This window comes from Melospiza georgiana, chromosome 3 (assembly GCF_028018845.1).
Source record: "Melospiza georgiana isolate bMelGeo1 chromosome 3, bMelGeo1.pri, whole genome shotgun sequence".
Lineage (NCBI taxonomy): Eukaryota > Metazoa > Chordata > Aves > Passeriformes > Passerellidae > Melospiza > Melospiza georgiana.
The window spans coordinates 112,034,215-112,053,990 of NC_080432.1; the positions used below are offsets into that span (position 1 = coordinate 112,034,215).

Sequence of the window (19,776 nt, forward strand, 5' to 3'; positions counted from 1 at the left end):
AGATCCAGAGCAGCTGGACATACAGCCAGTGAGATCCAAAGCAGCTGGACATACAGCCAGTGAGATCCAGAGCAGCTGGACATACAGCCAGTGAGATCCAGAGCAGCTCTGGACATACAGCCAGTGAGATCCAGAGCAGCTGGACATACAGCCAGTGAGCTCCAGAGTAGCTGGACATACAGCCAGTGAGCTCCAGAGCAGCTGGACATACAGCCAGTGAGATCCAGAGCAGCTCTGGACATACAGCCAGTGAGATCCAGAGCAGCTGGACATACAGCCAGTGAAATCCAGAGCAGCTGGACACACAGCCAGTGAGGTCCAGAGCAGCTGGACATACAGCCAGTGAGCTCCAGTGTAGCTGGACATACAGCCAGTGAGATCCAAGGTAGCTGGACATACAGCCAGTGAGATCCAGAGCAGCTGGACATACAGCCCGTCATGGTAAACTGGGAGAGGCGGGAGAGAGGGAGGAAACATTCCTGTGAGCTCTTCTTTAGGAGAGAAGCTGTGAACCTCTTTTGACTACAAAATGATGGAAAAGAGTATGGTGAGAAAATAGTAAAAAAGGGGAGGTCTTAATGAACTTAATGTAGGCCATGCTGCTTCATTGCATATGCACACTGGATGCTTCTGCCTTTCCTTCTACATGCTCTTGTCTTCCAAAAGAAATCACTTTTGCCTTACCCAGACTGGCATTCACTTTGCTTTTGTGCAGATCCCTTCTTCTGGAAATCCAGAAATTGGAGAGAGTGCAGATTATTCCTTTGTGGAAAAGGTAAAGAATGGTCTCATTCAGAGGATATCCCCTGATTTCCCAGTGTTTTTACTGGTGCTAATTCCAGCCCAATCCAAGCAAGCCAAGTAGTGTTCATGTCTCTTAAATACATACTTGCGTAGGTATTCATTAATAATGTAACAGTTTGTGATTGGATATGCAGTGATTTTGGTTAAAATAAGTCTTTTATAAGACATTGTGAAATGAAGAATTCAATCACTATCGTGACAATTAATCACTCACAATATTGAAATCTGTGCAAATTTTTTTTTTAATTTGAAAATGTCTTGTTTTGATTTCCTGTCCCTTTCCCTGTCACCATCAAATTAATCACACTTGAGATAAGATCAGGATATTTAGGACAGATGGTGATCCAGACACTTGATATATCTGGGCATAATGCAAGCACCTTACTTTTTGTAGCTCCTTTTTCCACTTTTTCCACAGGATTACATCCATTTTAAAATCTGCTCCCACCACTACAATATAAGCTATATCAGTATCATATATAAAGGTAAACATAATCTTCTTTCCTGTTTAAACATCCAAATATGAGTTTTTCCTTTTGAAACTGTTCTGAAAGTTATTTGTCCAAATTACATCCTGAAATTAATTTAAAAGCTGCTTATTTTCAGGTTTCAATTCTCACACTCATAAAATTGCCGGTGTTCTGGTTTCAGGGCAATAAATTTCCTTTATAAATACAAATACTTTTAATGTGACCAGGATTATACTTAATTGTAAGTATTAAAATACATTTTTTCAACTTCGAAGGGCACATTTGGTAAATGATGTCACACAATGTAGTATGTCTTGTATTATAATCTACTAAATCTGCCTAAGAGTAGTATTATGAAGGTGTTCTCTCCAATTTTGTTGAAAAACATAGGAAAAAGAATTCTGTGATATATTTTAAAGATCAAAAATAGTGTTCACTTTTGAGATTTCCATTATCAAGAAGTAGTGGAAGTACTACAAGGTGAATGCAGCAGGTGGTAGTGCTCCATTGCCATGTTTGTGTCATTCATGCATGTTTGGTTGTATATTTTATTGCTGGTTACAGAACACATCTGAAAGTGACAATGATGAAGTTGATGGCAACAATATATGTGGTTTCAGAAAGAAAAAGGGAATCAAAGGTCCTACAAAGTATGTTCCTCCTCTAGAAAATGAGAAGATGGAGCTGTCCCGCACCTCAAAAATCCCAGATCCTTGTCCACTTAAAGGAACCACTGGTTGCTCAGAGCTGCCATCAGAGCAGTCTCTCCAAAACCCCAGTACCTTTCCTGCAGCACAAAAGGACAGAAGAGGTCATGACAATTCCAACTCTGGCAGCGATGGTAAAGAAGACACGTGTGGAGAAACACGAGAAAGCCAGGAATATGCAGATACTGGGAAAAGAATACCAGGAAAAATGCATGAGGAAACAGATACAGCAGCCCAGACGAAGCTGCCCACAAGTGTGCAGCCTGTGAGGGCTGCAGAGAAAGGTGGCTGCAAGGAGGCAGCACAGAGGGAGAAGCACAGTGAGCAGGCAGGGGGTAGGCCAGGAGAACGGGGTGGGATGGAAGAAAACCTTGTCAAGTTTCACGTGACAAAGATGGGCTCCCTGGGAAGTGCCACATCCATGCCAGGGAGCCGAACTGGAGAGGCCTTCAAGGGGGCTCCTGGCATTTCTAAACGAAGTCTGCAAGAGTTGAAAAACCTGCTGAGTGAAGGTCATCTGCCTTCTCATGGGCCCAATTTCTGTGGCAAGGCAGGCGGCGCTTTTGCTCAGAAATATTTGAAACCCCGGGAGGAAGCATCTGACAAGCAGGGCCGGCCCTTTGGGACTTTTAGTCCCCATTTTGGAGAGGAAAAGCAAAAGTATCTCAGCTTCCACAAGGAGGGAATGGGGCAGCAGAGCAAAACCATCCTGGTCCTCAGCTCTGCCGGCTCTGATCAGCAGCAACCAGGGGGAAGCGATGTGGATCACCTTGTTCTGGGACTTGCAGCAGCTCCGACACCTGCAGACAGCACAGCTCCTGAGGTGCAGTTTGACTCCTCCCCAGGCCTCGACGGTAAGGATGCTTAAACATCACCTGCTCTCCCCTTAAAGAAAATGTTCCTGTTGTTTTGTGGTGTTTTGCTAAGCTGCAAATTTAAGTTGGAGCTAGTGCATGAGAGATCTGACACCTGTGGTTTCTGTGTGATCAGGATGGGTTGGATATTGTGCTCTATATCTATGCTGCTTTTTCTATTTGTTTTTTTTAAGCAAGGCATTTATAAAGCCCAACTGCCTGCCCAAACCATTCATGCACAAGTGGTCATGTCTTTTTCACTAAAACGAAAATATTTCCTCATTTAAACTGAGTGAAGGCAGCATTTCCCATACTGCAAAGCTCTGATGGCATCTGCACTTCTTAAAGCTTATTTTTTAAAAAACATTTACAGCAGTAGAAATTGTTCCAAAGTAGGAATGGTGTTTTCAATTATTTGTCTTGTGAGAGGACTGGAACGCAAAAAACATCTCTTGCAAATTATAGAGCAAGAAAAGCAAATGAGGCAGAGAAAACTTCCACTTATTTTCATGCTGTTCAGTAAGTCCATTTTGGAAGCGTTTGTAGAGACAATTAATTGCTACTAATAGGCTGTGATTTCTTTGTAAAAGCTTCTGGGCTAGATGGATCAACAAACTGAAAACTATTATTAGCTGTGATAATGTAATGGGTTTGAACAGTTTGTTGTTCTGTTTTTAGGAAGCACAAAAACATCAGTTTGTCAGTTGTATGAATATGAGATTAATACATTTCCATGAGCATCAGTACAAGATCACATCATCAGCTTTCCAGGACAGATATCTTGCCTTTTGACTTATCTTGCTAATACAAGAAATATGAATCTCTTCATTGATAAAATATTTTATCCATCATTAACTACATAAGAAAATGTAATAATAACAATGAAATGTTTACAATAATATTAATTTATCCTGCTTTTTTCAAGTCTCCTGACAGATGGATAGAAACCCTGCTATAGATATTCTGAAAATGGACAATTTGAACATGTCAATTGTTATCAGCTGCAGCAGGATTTCTTGGCAGACATTTTGTATTACCCAGTTTGAACAAGTCTGAAAAAGAAATCCATGAACAGTATCAGTGTTTATTCAAGGCACTGCATGAGAAATACAAAGATGTGAAAACATACTTCACACTTGAACCACTCTCTATTCATGTCTGTTAGAATAAAAACTTTAGAGCATTATTTCTCAGCCTGTTCTTGATGTTGCTCCCTTTCCAGACTACATTGTTTATCACATTGTTAAAGGCTAGCAAAATTCATTATCAAATTTTAACAGTACTGTGTTCTCATTGTCTGCAAAACCAGCAAGTATATTTTAAAACATAGGACTAATTATTCTTTATCATAACACCACTTACAAGGCAGAGGGAACTGATCAGATTAGTTGTAGATTCCACAGGGAGATTTTAACCCAGTTGTAACCACTCAGCACGAAGTAGATAATTCAAGCTTTTTACCTAGTCAGTAAAGAGAGGCATTTTCTCTTCAGAGAGGTATTAGAGGTAGGTGAAAAACTGACCTCTGAAGGTGGGTGTATATTTCCACTCCGAGGGGAAGAAGCCCCGTGATGATTAGTTGAGGCCATTTGTCTAACTCTGAGATGTCTAAAGCTGCCTGGGATCAACCCTGCCCTGTATGACTGGTGGCAGTGGTGGCTGTAGACACCTACAGGGGAGAAGTAACTATGAAGGGAGCTGGGAGAAAGAAAACTGCTTTGTCTCAGCAGAAAAGTATTCAGAAACAAAGGTTTTGGAATCTCACGGGGTTTGGGTTCCATTTGGCTTTGACCAAACAAGCTGTAGGCCTCACTGTGCATTTCAACTGGTTAATGGAATGCACAGAAATAGTTTCTACTTAATAAGAACTGTATGTGTTCAAAAATTAATTTTCATTGAATACATTCATTAAGTTAACTGAAGAAAAGAAAGTTTTAGATAAATTTCTGCGCTGTTTAATGAGCCTTTGCATAAAAGTATTTCATTGTTGCCTGTGGTAATTTATTGATTGATAAGATCAAATCCTAAACATTTGCAATTTTTTGGACTAAAACATTATGTTAATATTTCAGTTACCAAAAGTGCCTGAAGTCTTGGATCTAAAGATATCTTGACTTTGAGTAGATCTGAAATACAATCTCCAATCATTTGCAAGTTTTCAAATATTTGAACTTGCTCAAATCAGAAGACTTCATCCCAAATGTTTGAAAAAAATTGCAAGAAGTTATATTTCTGATCTACTCAGTGTTGAGATATGGTCAAAACAGGAATATACTTTATTGTTATAAAAGTACACAGTTAAGGGATAATCTCTAGAGATCAGCAGTAGAAAGGTTAAAACATGTAGCTGAGTATCAGTGATTCAGAGTACATCAGAGGATTTATACACAGTCATGTTAGTTACATGGCTAACATCTCTCTAAAATGATAAATCCATATATTTTTTCCAAAATTCTGATCTGCATTTTGTCCATTTCTTGCAATATCTTTTGTAAATAAGTACTTGAGCATGGGAAGAAATAAAAGGAAAGAAGCAGACATGTAAGATACTCAGGTTAGTAAGAAAAATGTTACTTGAACAATGTCAGAGAAACTGGAGCTGAATCTAGAGATAAAATTCAATCTAAAGCTAGAAAGGAAGAAAAAGAAAGGTAGAAACTAACACATGCAGCTAATTAGGTGAATATGCTGTCAGCACTACCCCGAATTTAGGAATTTTATTTGCTGAAGTGTCTATATCTGATAAGGATGTGAATTTCTGCAAGCTGGTATGTAGTCATCAATTACCAGGTGCTTCTTAAGCTGTTCAGTGCCTGCATTCTTGGGAGACAAAGAGGGATGGTTCCAAACAGCGAAGGATGAGGATAACAGTAAAAGATGCAGGTAGTATTACATAACCATTCATGGTATGTACATGCACACAGGATGAATTCATGCATGTGCTGCATGTATGGTGTATAACACATAGGGGGGGTGTGTACTGATCTCTCTGAACTGAAATGCTACCAGGTGCTGCTCTGTGTGCTACTAAATTAGAATATTAATTCTATAGCGGCCAGAGGAAATAACTTTATTCAAGCAACATGAAGCAGCCAAGGATCATGATGCCCCAGACTCTTGGTGTATCATCCCCTCTGACACAGGGGTGTGTGGGCTCCCAGGGCCAGGGGCTGAGGGTGGCCTCAGCAGCCACAGGCACTCTGGGCACAAGGACCAGCCGAGCCTGGTGACATCCCACAGGCTGAGGAGAAATTGCTCTTCTGGACCTTAGGAAACTGCATCACCCCCAGGTAGCTGTAGGTGAGCAAAGCACGGGAAAAAGTCTCTCACCTGAGGCTTCAAATTTGCTTTGTGTGTCTTGGTAGGTAGCCAGGATAAAAAGTGTTTTAAAATCTACTCGGTGCAGACTGCAGAGCTGGGCATCCAGGACAGCTCCCAAAGCAGCTCCTCTCAACAGCACTCGTATTCTTGAGTATATGTCAAGTACATGGCCATGTAAATATGACCAACATGAGGCCAAGAACTGCTTGAGAGGAAACTGAAGAAAGAAAATATGTTTCAGCTATGGCTGCAGTGGCTGTTCAACCTAGAGACTGTTGAAATTTCAAGTGCACAAGAAAGTCTGAATGCTTCAAGAATCACATGCTGACTCCAAACACTAAGTTCCTTTGTTAACTTGGCTTTTTAAAGAAAAACATATCAAGAAGATACTAGCAGGCTGTATTTCATACTTAGAAGTGGATTTCATCAATCCTACAGGAAATCTTGTTTTCTATTACAATATTAACCTCATATTTTCACTCTTGACTTGTTCAAAGCTATTATTTTTAATAATGAGGCACTAACAAATGATGCTACCTAATATTTAGGGACAGAATTATCAATCCTTCAGCAAAGAAATAGCCTAGGCATTTCTCTTTTGACATACAAAAATTTGCTCACACAGTCTGAACCAAATTTCAACTCCCCATGTGGTTTCACTGTCCCTGTGCTCACCTGGAGGAGACATCTGCCCCCACTGATTCTGCTCAGCAAAACCAGTCAGTCACAAGGAAACAGAAATGGAGATTTTTGAGAGCTGCAGGTGGACAATCAGGGAATATAAGTGGTCGCTTCACAGTCACTGCCTCTGCTGTAATTCATGCAGCATAGCAATGTCTTACTTTGGGATTTGGGACTGTCTTTTTCACTTGGTGCTCTTTTCCACTTTGTGTGTGATACAATCTGTGCCATTCTTGCAGTTCTCCTAAAGTGAAGAACAAAAGATAAACTGTTCCTTCATGTTCTTTCCCCATGCCTTTTCTGTGGCTCAACAAAGTTTTTCTCTCTTTTTCTATGTTTTGAACAGAGTTGGAGCATAGCAGGGCTGAAGTTCAGCTCCTTTCTAAACCCTCTTGCTTGCCCTTATTTTCTGTTGAAAAACATTTTTTTTTCTTTTCCTTTCCTTTTCTTTACAAACTAAGCTGTATACAACTGAGCATTTCTTTTTCACATAACAAACTCTAAGAACAAACCAAAATAACCAAAAACTCTTTAGTCTTTTATCTTCCATACTAACAGATGAAATCATCCTCCTCTATGACTCTGCATGATTTCCCATCTTTCCTCTTAATCTGTATGAAAGAAAAATGCTCAGACAGGACTTGCATCCAGTCTTTCTGATCTATTTTGTCCTCTTTCAGCTGAGATTCAACTCATCTGTCTCTGGTATTTGTTGTAAGCTAGTCATGGCATGATTCTGTGAGAAAGAAGTGTATTCTGACAGTAATTCTTCCCACCCACTGGAGATGCTTGCTTTCTTTACAGTAATAGTTAAAGGTCCCAAAAATTGTTTGATTGGATCTAATGTAAGGGAAATGCAACTTAAATTTCTTTCAGACACCCGCACATTTTGTTTTCAAATCCTCTAAATTTTGTACACAACTGTGATGATTTTCTCATTCATTGCAGATATTATATAAAATATCCTGGAATGTAGTAAAATATAGGTTATTTATGTCATGTCTCACTTATTGAAAGATAAAAATGTACTTTGCATTTGACTCTTGAAGATGTATCTTCTCTGAGAAGCTGTGTCATGTTGTTATCATACAGTTTAGAAACCATAATTCATGGCCGATTGAAGCTATATGACAGTATCTAAATTAGCCAGAGAACTCAAGAAAAAGCCTAGCTTCTCCATGGTCATGCCAGTAAAAAGCCTGCTTTGCAATTCAGTTTAAAAAATAAAGCAGACCTTCATGAGACAAAGAAATAAATGGAAAAAAACGAACTTGAAAAGTTCACTGTCAAACAGATCAGGGAAATATTTTTGCTGTTTCGTATCCTTTGAGAGTTTCTAGTAGGCTTACATATTTATTGCCCTGTTAAGAGTCTCATATGTGAGTTAAAATATAAGGTAGAAAACAACTTTTTATGTGCTTTACTGCAGAAATCAAATCATTAAGCAATTTTGGTGAAACATTTTTTTAGGAGAGAAAGAAATGGAAATTACATATTTTTTCAACTGTTATGATGTTTCTGATCACTGTTTACATCAATAGAGCATTTGAATGCAACTCATCTACTTACCATGTCAAAAAACCAGATGGGAATAGAAAAGTAGCAATAAGAATTATATCAGCTGTAGGAAAAGCTGTCACAAAAGGTTTGAGAAATAAAGGTGCTTAAGGTTTGAAGGCAAAAGTGAGAAAGTAAATAATGTGCTGTGTAAAACAAGTAAACTGGCTGTTCTTAACAATATAAACCAGAATACTGTAAGGAAGAGCAGACATATTTGAACTGGTTCTGACAGTAATTTCCAAAGGATTTAGAGGAGTGTGTTTGTGTGATTATCTTGTGGGACTCATTTCTGGTGAATGAGAAATCAACACAAGGTGTCTGTTTTTGTAAAGTGGTCAAACAAAGATCTTCAGAGCGTCCCCTGTTAGATTTCTAACATAGCAGCCTCTTCTAGAACTGAGAAACTGTTCACTTGAGTTGTGGTGTGGTTTAACACCCTTGAACAAGTTGAAAATGAGAGATTGATCTGTGACATTCACTTTCTTCTCTTTTGGTGCTTTTCTCTTGCTGAGAAGGGAAAGCTGATGTCAACTATTTGCCCCAGCTGCTCTTAGCAATCTGGATTATTTAAATATTAATAATCTAAGAATGGCACTCCTCTAATAATAATAATAACAATAATAATGGTAATATTTTTAATTTTGTGCAATTAATATGTTTTAAATATGTGAAGATAGTTTGTATTTGTAGATATTTTGTACTAATTACAGGAAAAATGGGAATATTACCAATTGTTTCTCAGTGGTAACTTAAATGGGAAATGCAGACAGAACCATAGACAAACAAACATCCTTTCCTGTGTCCTCCCAAACTGATGTAGATATTCAATGATTTGCTTAAAGAAAGACGGCCAGTTTGTATTTTTTATTTAATTTTTACAATGAAAATACGAACAAAAATTTGAGCATCTCATTGAACTTTCTTTAACAAGATTTTCTGAAACGAAAAGGAAGACGCCCTTATTTCCAGGCACTCAGAAACCTAGAGAAAAAGTTACACTTGTGAACAGAATCCTCCCTTAGAAGAATGTAAAACTTTTAGACTGTGATTCTAAATCAGCTAAGCCTGTCAAATATGTATTATCTACATTACCTCTAGTAGCTAATGCTCTGGATAATGACCATATGAACTGAGTAAAGGCAGAGTACTGAGTTCCCTGCTATACTTTTCCAAACTTTAATAATTGTTAGAATCATGGATGTAGTTTGACAGTGATTTATTTAGCGGCTACCAAGAAAATATATTTTGGGTCCTATGCAGTAGAATCCCCTCACGTATTTCCAAAATCAATCAGAGGTGACATTTTTTTCTATCTTACAATTTACAGAAACATTATTTCAATGAGAAAGCTAATCTGAAAATGATGCAAAAGATGAACTCTAAAGAGTGTGTGAAGGCTGCATAACTGTTTCTGGTGATTCTAAAAGATTATGGAAAAAGCTCTTGTAGATGAATAAGTGTCTTTTGACTAGCAGGGTGTCTACACGGGTATATAGATTAATTCTAGACTAATACAGACCAATATATACAATTTATTCTCATAATTTAAAAATATCTTTGATTGTAGAAGACAAATTCTTGCCCTTTTAGTTATTAATTTTTTCTTTCTTAGTGTTCTTTAGAAAAATTGTATGTGTATGAATTCTCTGTTAATGTTTGTTCACATATGGAATTATGTATTTATTTAAATAACTTTAGCTCCAAGACACACATATATAAAATTTGGAAAATCATCTGCCATTGGCAGATGTTTAAATTAAGTATATTTGTAGCTGTACTTTTAAAATGAATTTATGCATCAATAATATGACATAAAATTTGTGTTTTTCTTAGATACTGATTAATAGAATCTTTATCTCTCGGAATACTGTTTTAAAGAATTAATTGGAGGAGAATTAAAGCTGCTTTTTTTCATTTTTTGTATATTTTTACCTAAAAAATATTTGTTTAGTAGATGAAAATTTAGCAGACAACATTTCAGGAAATTTTAAGAAATACTTGCAAAATTCCCATTAAAAGTTGACTGATGTCAAGGGTTGTCAGCCAATCCTTACTTTGAACAATACAAAGACATAAAAATCTCAGTGTGACAGGTGGTTGACAGGAAATGTTTACCATCTTTGCCAAGGAAACTAAACTTATAAAATGAGGCATCGAGCACAGCTTTAAAGGTAAAAGCCTCAGATTTCTGTCCCTGGAATAAAAAAAACTTCTCTTGATATAAACTTTAAGAAGATTTTCAGAATCTTTTAAAGTTCTGTTAAATTATTAAACAGCCACAGTTTATACCTCTTAATAAAAAACCTAAATATTGGTCATGTTCCAAAAAGTCTATTCTGGTAAATGCCAGTAAACTCATATGTTGTAAAACAACATGACTGAAGGATGACTGAAATGGTGTTCAAATAACTTGGTGGCACAGGCAGGGCAAGGCCAGTCCTCTCTGCTTGCTCTTGTGTTTTGGCAGCACCTACAGCAGACTGAGTGTTGCACAGAATATTTAAGCAGGACTTCCTTATTTAATACTCATCTTTTAAAGGGCATATTGCTCCAGTGCTTATAGAAGACATTGGGGATGAAAAAGCTATGTCCATAAGGAATTTAGAGCTGAAACAGGCCAAAGAGAAAGATGTCATGAAGAGAAGTGTATGTGACAAAATTATTTTCTTTCTGTTCAATTTTTACTCTGTTCTCCTATTTACTTAAATTTTGTTCTGTGTTTTCAGCTGCCATTCCTCAGGAAGCACTGTTATTACTTAACTTTTTCTTACTTGACTGACCTAAAATATCATTCTTGCCGTCTAAGCTGGAGGATGCTCCAGCAATACTCAAAGATTCTGAGAAGTCTGTGACTACAGATGAATTTGTGGCCTTCTTAGGGAATAATCTGACAGCCTTGTGCTGGGCCAGCTGGTGAATCTTCTTAAAGCCTTGCAACTGGCAGTCCTACCTGCCCCAAAGGGGAGGTCAAAAGGCTGTGTTTGTGCCTGCTGGCTCCTGCTAGAGGAGATCTGCTCTAGTTTGGGTGCTTTGCTACTGGAGAGATTAGGATGGACCCACCAACCTTAAGAGTGCCTCAGCAGGAAGCTTTAAACTTCCACTTGAAGGTTGTTGGTGGTGAAGGCTTGCTGCTGGTGATCTTTCACTGTGGATTTGAAACGTCTGCAAAAATTCATCTGCACACATCCTCAGGAAGAACGGAACACTTTTCTCCCAGAAATGTGAAAAGAAATATATTTTTCCCAATTTTTTGCCTGTTAATATAAAATTTTACTCTTGGTTTAGTTTATTGTATCAAGTGGAAGTTAATGCCTTATGTAGTTTAACCTGAATAAAAATAATGCGTAGATACTCCAAAGAAAAGCAGACTGAGACTGAGGTTGGAGAAAGGAAGTTTCTGTGCCCATCTCTCTGCTCTGTTATAGAAGTTGTACTCAGGTGTAATTGCCTTCATGTCAAGAAGTTTATAGTGCCCTACAGCTTCTGCAATACAGTTGATGACTCCATAACAGCAGATGTATAAATGCCTAAACTTCCCTTAAAAGTCACTGCCAGTGCTGGAGAAGAAAGTAATCCTCCTCAAGAGGCCTTGAGAAAGGTTTAGTAGAAGACAAGTGCCTTTTTATTATGTTTCCGTATCAACACACTCTACGAAGTCATTGAAGAAACAGCACCTGTATTCTGTCAGTTTTCAGTGGGAAATAGGTATCCAGTTACTGCTTTTGCTCCTAAAAACCCTCAACAAACCTCATAAATTCCTGGTATTACCACGTGTTCTCTTCTTAACTTGAAAAAGAGTTTAAACAAAAGACCATTCCAAAAAAATAAGGAATTTTATACAGGATGCCAGGGAAAAATACTTGTGTTTATTTGCAAAACTCTTTCATGATCCATGTCTTTTTGTCATTTCTGTTTTTATACCCCATGCCACAATTTCATACTGTTGCACTTTTCAGGAGAGCCTTATTCCAGCATTCATCATTTTGTTTGACGTGAACACTCCTCTTCATTTCTAGCATTCAACAGAGACCCTGACGTAAACGGCCTCGGAAACTCAACTCTCCTTTACCTGTTCTCTCATATTGAGTTTATTAAGCAGCAGATGGCCAGGGACAACGTGCAGTTTGTCAGATTTGAATCAATAGACCTCCATGGTGTGTCAAGATCAAAGAATGTTCCTTCTCGTTTTTTCCAAGTAAGCTTTTTATTTTCTAGTTGTATCTTTATGTGTTTTCATGCCCCCATCCTTAAATTATATATTTTTTCATACTGCAGGCAGCAACTCCAACTTAGAACAAATTATCTGTTCCCTCCCCTTGCTCATGTTCCCAAAGGATCTAGACTCCTTTCGTCACTGCAATCATTTATTCCTCCTCTCCTCCAAATACTAATCTAATTAGATAAGGCTAGTACTTTCAGTTCTTTGAAGTTCTAATTATCTCTACCCTCAGAAATATCTTTTCAGATTCAACGCATTATAAAACTTTTAGTTTGCCAAACATTTCTAAATTGAAAAAAGAAAGGAATGAACACTGAGAGAAATAAAATCACTGAAAATACAATAATTTTAGTTAAGAAAATTATCATAATTATCAATAAGATAGGAAAATATCATTGAGTTGCACAATGATTTAACAGCAATATTTGTCATAGTAATGATTAAGCAAATAAAAATCCAATTAGGAAGCAGGATAAATTAGGTAATGATGTTCAAGGAGGGAGAGGTACTACTATGGGGTAGTCACTTTTGACACCTTTTTCAGTGCCAGAGGGGCAGCTTAGACATCTTGGAGCAGAGATCATCAGAATTTGGTTATGAGTGTCACATATTGGTACTGTTGACTGCCACCTGCTTAAAAGAAGACTTCATTCATTCATTCATTCATTCATTCATTCATTCATTCATTCATTCACATTAAGAGAAGCCACCATATGCAGTTTCCATATGAAATGCAAAATTGGCTATTTTCAGCTCTGAGATTTCTCCTTTCTGATTTTGTTCAGTCTCCTGTGCTCACACAAATGGCAATTTTTTCTCTTAGAAGAATAAAGGTAAGATGTAAATATGAGCCAAATTTCACTTGATAGAACTTGGCCTAATTGTAGCTTTCATCAGAAAAATGTTTGACCATAAGGGAAGTTGTAAAGGTGCTTGATCAAAGGTAGATGATCCTTCCTTGGGGTCTTGCCTGCATTTCATCTTCATTAGTTGAAACTTTCTGTTCAAATGGAGAAGAATGTATAATTATGAATTTTTGTCACCTGTAAGTGGTTCCCTGCATTTTGCCCAAACTTTTTAAGTCTAGAAAGTGAGATTTTTCTATTAAATATTGCATCTGAAAAACAGTATTTAAAGAGAAGTTACAGCCTGAAATGAATTTATATGAGTCTTGTGTGGTCACTTGGGTCTACTTAAAAAAATGGTAGCTAGACAGACTAACTGTAGATAAAAGTCTGACTTGCAAATTGTGCACCTAACTGGTGATACCCATAATTATGTAAAAACCATGCAAGAAACATGTTGAACAATTTTTTGTCCTTTATGAAAATTTTAAAAATGATCATTGATGTCAGAGTTTTCATTAACAATCTTGCAGAAAGTTGTTCTGCTTTATAAAGACACAGCAACTGGCTCTTACCCTTCACATCAGTGATCACTGCATTTTAGTGCTCTTTTTCAATAATATCATTGTTCTACCTGACAATCTGAACTTTTTGTCTTTTACATACATAAAAATACCATTGAGCTGTTTCCTGGTTTGGTAATATGTCATTCTGCTCTGTGTTTAGGAGAAAGCAATTCATGGTATTGCCATGCCCAGAAGTTACCTTGAACTGACGCTGAATCCCAAAGATAATGAATTAGAGTACATAAATGCAACCAATTTCAATTGTGACATAATTCTGAACCCTGATTTATCAACATTTCGAATACTACCCTGGACTGAGCAGACTGCAAGAGTGATATGTGATTCCTTCACCGTGCTGGGCACCCCACTAATGACCTCCCCAAGGCACATAGCCAAGAAACAGCTGAGCCAGCTTCAGGACAATGGCTTTTCTTTGCACTCTGCATTCACTTATGAATTTTGTATTTATGGCATTACTGAGGTTGTAAATTCAAAGACAATATCCTTTCCTGCAGCCACGATACTAAACAACCATGACCAGACTTTCATTCAGGAGCTCATTGAAGGAATGTATTATGCTGGTGCCAACATTGAAAGCTTTTCTTCTTCCAGTGGGCCTGGGCAAATGGAGATCACATTTCATCCAGCATTTGGCCTAGATGCAGCTGACAGTGCCTTCACATTTAGAACAGGCCTTAAAGAGGTGGCTAAGAAGTATAACTACGTGGCTAGCTTTTTCTCAGAATCAGGATTCTACAATTCGGGGGCTCTATCACACAGCCTGTGGGACCTGAATGGCCAGAAGAATTTGTTTTCTGCCGGTTATGGAGTTGAGGAGCTCTCAGAGCTTGGAAAAAACTGGTTGTCAGGTCTCTTGGCACACACAGCAGCTATCAGCTGCCTGATGGCTCCCACCACCAGCTGCCGCAAGTCTTATTCTAAGTACAGTAAAGAATCAAAAGAAACTGTAAATGCAAAGTGGGCATATAATGATAACAGCTGCGCCTTTAATGTCAAGTGCCATGGTGGAAAAGGCACTTACATAGAGAATAAATTAAGTTCTGCTGCAGCAAACCCGTACCTGGTCCTTGCTGCTACTATTGCTGCAGGCCTAGATGGAGTGAAGAGAGGACTCAGGTATGATGATATGCTTGAGGAGGAAAATCACACTGCTGATCTGAAACACTCCTCTATCCCTCTGAAACTAGAAGATGCTCTGGTTGCACTTGAGAAAGACACGTGCATTAAGGAAGCATTAGGCGAAACTTTTATCCGATACTTTGTCGCCATGAAACACTATGAGTTAGAAACCGAAGAAATGGATAGTGAAAGGAATAAATGCCTGGGATATTTTATTTAGAAGGAACACTCTTCTGTAGTGATGCTGTGTAAATGCATACAGTGAATGGCTCAGATTCTTGAAATTAGTTTTAAATATAGTTAAAAATGTTTTAATGCTTTGAGATTCCCCCCCCCCCCTTTGTATAGTACATGGTAATTACACTTAATTGTCCATTACATTCATGCAGCACAAAGTTGATACATTAATGGAATGACATTAACAACCTTTTAAGAAACAGGTGGAGGGTTTTTTGGCAGACCTGCTGGTGAAAAGAAGAAAAGAGAAGGTGAAATGGACAAGAGCAACTATTCAACTGTAACAGGACCATATAACATGCAGAAAAATGGGAGTGATGGGGACAGTGATGAGGAGTGCGGTTTAGAACTGGGGAAGGTGGGGAATTTCATGTTCAGCATGCTTGTGGCATTTGTTACAGCCTATTCAGTAACTGATGGGTTGCTAAACCAAAAGAATATGAGTTTGATTTAAGCATAAGCTAGAACAATGAACATTGTAGAGAGAGGGGCAAAGGACTGAGGCTGTAGGGCCTGAGAGGCAGGAATCAGTATCTTAATGGGTATAAACAAAAAAGACAGGATGGATTATATAGTAATCTATACATCATGAATTCTGCTGCTGAATGGAGTTTTCAAGAATTATAGTTAATAAAAATATTAAAAGAAATCAAGTGGTGACTTGAAATGGGAATAGTTAATGGAAAGTCAGCAGTGTCAGGCCACTTTGCAATAAAAAATGAGTTGATTTTATATCTGTTTTGATGGTTAATGGGTTAATTCAGATTTAAATGGCAAATGAGGAAAAAAAAAGTCAAAAAAGACAGAGAATTTAGAGCTTAAACTGTACTTTTTGGGAAACTTGATTTCATCAAGCATACAGAAAACACCTGAGAGGAGCAGAAAGAGTAAGTTGAAACAAGAAAGAAACATTGAAGATGCAAATTCAGATACTGAAAAGTCATGGTTAAAATTGAGGGACAAAAGACCCAATCCTAAAATTAGAAATGGCAGCTGGTGTAAAGAAAAATAATTTTTAGGAATAGCAGGAGGTCTGGTTTAGATTTGCTCTTTATTCTTGTTACTGCTGTCATCATTTGTTATTAAAGATAACCTTTGTTTCTTACACCACCTCTGCATTAACAATGATTTCTGGAGTTCTTTGTCTTGTCACAATATTTTGATCTATGTGTAGGAATTTGTCAGTGAAAGTTTGGTCACCAGTGGAGTAAAAACAAGATTCAGTCAATGCCACCGTCAACTTGCAGAATTAGGAAGGTGTGAACAGGAATGTGCTACTTGCCTACTGATGGATCTCCCATTCTTCCTCTACAAAGTATTGTACTTGAAATGTAGCACCTGGTACGCTAAAGCTTTTTGTCTGATTCCCAAGAACTCGTTTTATACTCAGGTAGCAAGAAGAAATAAATAATCTGAAGAATCATGATGAATTCCCATGTCTGTGATTGGTGCACGGATTTGATTCTCCCTCTTACTCTCATGATACATTTTTGAATGCCCAATTTTCAGGCATATAGGGGACTATTTTTCTTTGCTAGAGGCTAATTTGCATTGGGCATATATTTGCATAGCCTTGCATTTAAGCAGAACTTCCCATTCTGAAAAAAAATCTTCTGTTTTGCTGCCCAAGCACTTCTTTGGGGGCTCTGGAAATCTGTCTTCTCTCTTCTCTTTCTGGTTACTTACCATTTTCACAAGCTTTTGGCAGAAGACACACATAAAAATTATTTACTTGCTCAGAGAGCTTACTTACCGTACTTAATATTTAGTCTCAGCAGTCACACAGATTAATAGTTATTCGTTGGTGTGGGTTTATAAGATATTTTCTCATTTGTCTTGGATTTATAATTTATATGCCATTGTATACCTTAAAAATATATATAATGGACTTCTACAACTGAATTTAATAAACATAAAGCTTATGATATAAAGTTTATTATATATACTACATATATTATCCATATATTTTCTTATCACAATATTGAAAAGATAACATCATAACTAAACCTCTTGCTATATGTCCAACTACCTGACTAGATTGACGGAAAGCCATTATTTATAAACCAAAAAACCTCAGGTGTCTGGAACTGATGTTCTACAAGTTATAATCAGTTATAACGAGATAAGGTAAACCAGTAAAATAAAGCTACAGGTATTTTCTAAGTAGTGACTGATACTCCTTGATGACTCATACTTTGAAAAGACATTGATATATGATTAAATGGAAACATTTCAAGTTTCTGGCAAATTAATGATTTTTTTTTTAAAACTAGAAAGTTCACAGATGGAGTCTGAAGCTAGTGGGTCCCAAATCTTGGTCAATATTGTTCAATACCTGTTCCTAAATATATTCTATATAAACAAAATAGAATAACTCCAACTCTGTCAGAAAGCACAAAAACATTTATTTCAACTTATTTCAAATTAATTTTAAATTTGCATGTATCCTCAAGTAAGTTTTCATGCATATTCCTTAGAAAGACAACAAGAAAAGTTAATTACTTCACTCTGCTCAGCTGAAATTAGCTGTTATTGAGTGTTGTATCATTAACATTTGATCTTCAAGTGTTGCCTGAAATTACTCTTCACTCTTCTACAGGCCTGAGGTCAATGTCTAGAGCATTATTAGTTAGATAATACAAATATGGCTAGTGTTATAAAATAAAATTCCTGGCATCTGTAATTTTGCATATGCTCCTGATGATTTTTCAGGGTCATAAAATCATAGAACCGTAGAATGGTTTGAGCTAAAAGGAATCTCAGTACTCATCTGGTTCCAAGCCCCTTGCAGGGACACTTTCCACTAGAACAGGTTTTCTTGGAGCCCCACTCAGGGTGGAGTTGAACACTTCCAGAGTGGGGCCTCAAGGGAGAAATATGTACTTGAATGAGAGTAAAAGCAGGATACTACACTGAGACAAGGAGGTGAGGAGCCTCAGCTTGTGCTTGCTCAGAGAGGAATCTGGCCTGTGTTCATTTCACCAGCTCAGCGTTGCGTAGAAGAGGCAGATCAGGAAATATTAACAAGGGTATAGCTCGCAAAAACAAAAACCTGATCATTTGGCTCAATTCAATTCTTCTCAGGATTTGATAATAAGGTTACACACTTCAAAGACATGCAGATTTATTGGAGAAAATCTGAGCACCAAAGTAAGTGAATACATCTAGGTAGGACCTATTTACCTGGAATAATTGAATTGTGTAGCTCAGAAAGTGGAGACAGAGTATAGGTTTTACTAATGGTTTCCAGGCATGTAGAGGATGTAGCTAAGGAGCAGAATACTATCTTTTCTTCCTATGTGTTACAGTTAAAACATAGCAGCAGGTTTTCATAAAGGAAAATTTAGGTTAGACAGTCTGGAATACATCAGAGTGTTAAAGAGAATGAAACTGGAGCCAGGTAGATGTCCATGGAAAGTGGCAGTGCTTTGATAAGGGACTCCATAGTGTAATTATGATGCACTAAGATGGTATATCCTGATGCATGGTACGTTCACAGTGTTTACAGCTATAATAGCATGGCTCATTTTCATTGTTTGCTGGGTCCCATGTCGCTGTGAGATCATTGAACAGACTGTTACATATTTTTTTAGGAGATAAAAAAATATTTTTAATCATTATTTTTGATAATGATTAATTTTAAATAATAATAATTTTATCATTATCTTTATTTTTATCATTTACTTTTTCACATTATTTTTAATGAGAGAAATCTATCCATGGTGAGTGTATGGAAGAAAACATACCAGAAGATACAGAGCAGCAAAACAGTCAGAAAAACTGGTGTACAGCTACACTTAGACATATAATGTAATGGAACACTGGGTACACAGTGAAAATGTAGTGGAACACTATAATATCATTGCTCAGAAAAAATTTACGTTGAATGTATGCAATGAGAAATGGAGGTACCTCATACCCCTGGTGCACATCATGACTTGATCTCCTTTGTGATGTAGGATCCAAAAAATAATACAAAAGATACAAACCTCTTCATACAGTAGCTCATTTTCTATTTGGAAATGCCATTCTTCTAAGCAGGCTTCAGGTTTCATGAGATATGAAGAGAGAATTGAATTTGTTAGCTAACATGTCTCCAGCAAGTCCAGGTGATGATGTCAAGTACTCAAGTTTATATTCAAATTTTATTCTTTCAGGCTCCAGCCAGAGGGCAGCAGTGCACTGTGCAGTGTTCCTCTGGGATCTCAAGCTGTCATGCTGTGCTGAAAAACACCCATTAAAATACATCCATATATTTTATATATGTACTTAAAATATTTCTTAAAAAAAGATAGTGTGGCAGCTGAAAGCTAAGGCATATATTTTTCATTGGTTTAGCTAAGCTTAATTATCTATTGAATTTGCATGGCCT

General features: G+C 37.3%; 1 protein-coding gene across 3 annotated transcripts in view; it reads left to right on the plus strand.

Annotated features, from left to right (window-relative positions):
• Positions 1–15,387, plus strand: part of LGSN (lengsin, lens protein with glutamine synthetase domain) — a 57,895-nt gene extending 42,508 nt beyond the window's left edge. For 2 of the 3 annotated variants that reach the window (XM_058021263.1, XM_058021265.1), the window contains exons 2-4: positions 1,839–2,835; positions 12,414–12,592; positions 14,188–15,387. In XM_058021263.1, coding sequence (XP_057877246.1) covers positions 1,839–2,835; positions 12,414–12,592; positions 14,188–15,387 — 2,376 coding nt within the window. Of the gene's footprint in view, positions 1–715; positions 776–1,838; positions 2,836–12,413; positions 12,593–14,187 lie in introns of all 3 variants that reach the window. The other variant, XM_058021264.1, reaches the window with a different exon arrangement.
• Positions 15,388–19,776: the final 4,389 nt, after the last annotated feature.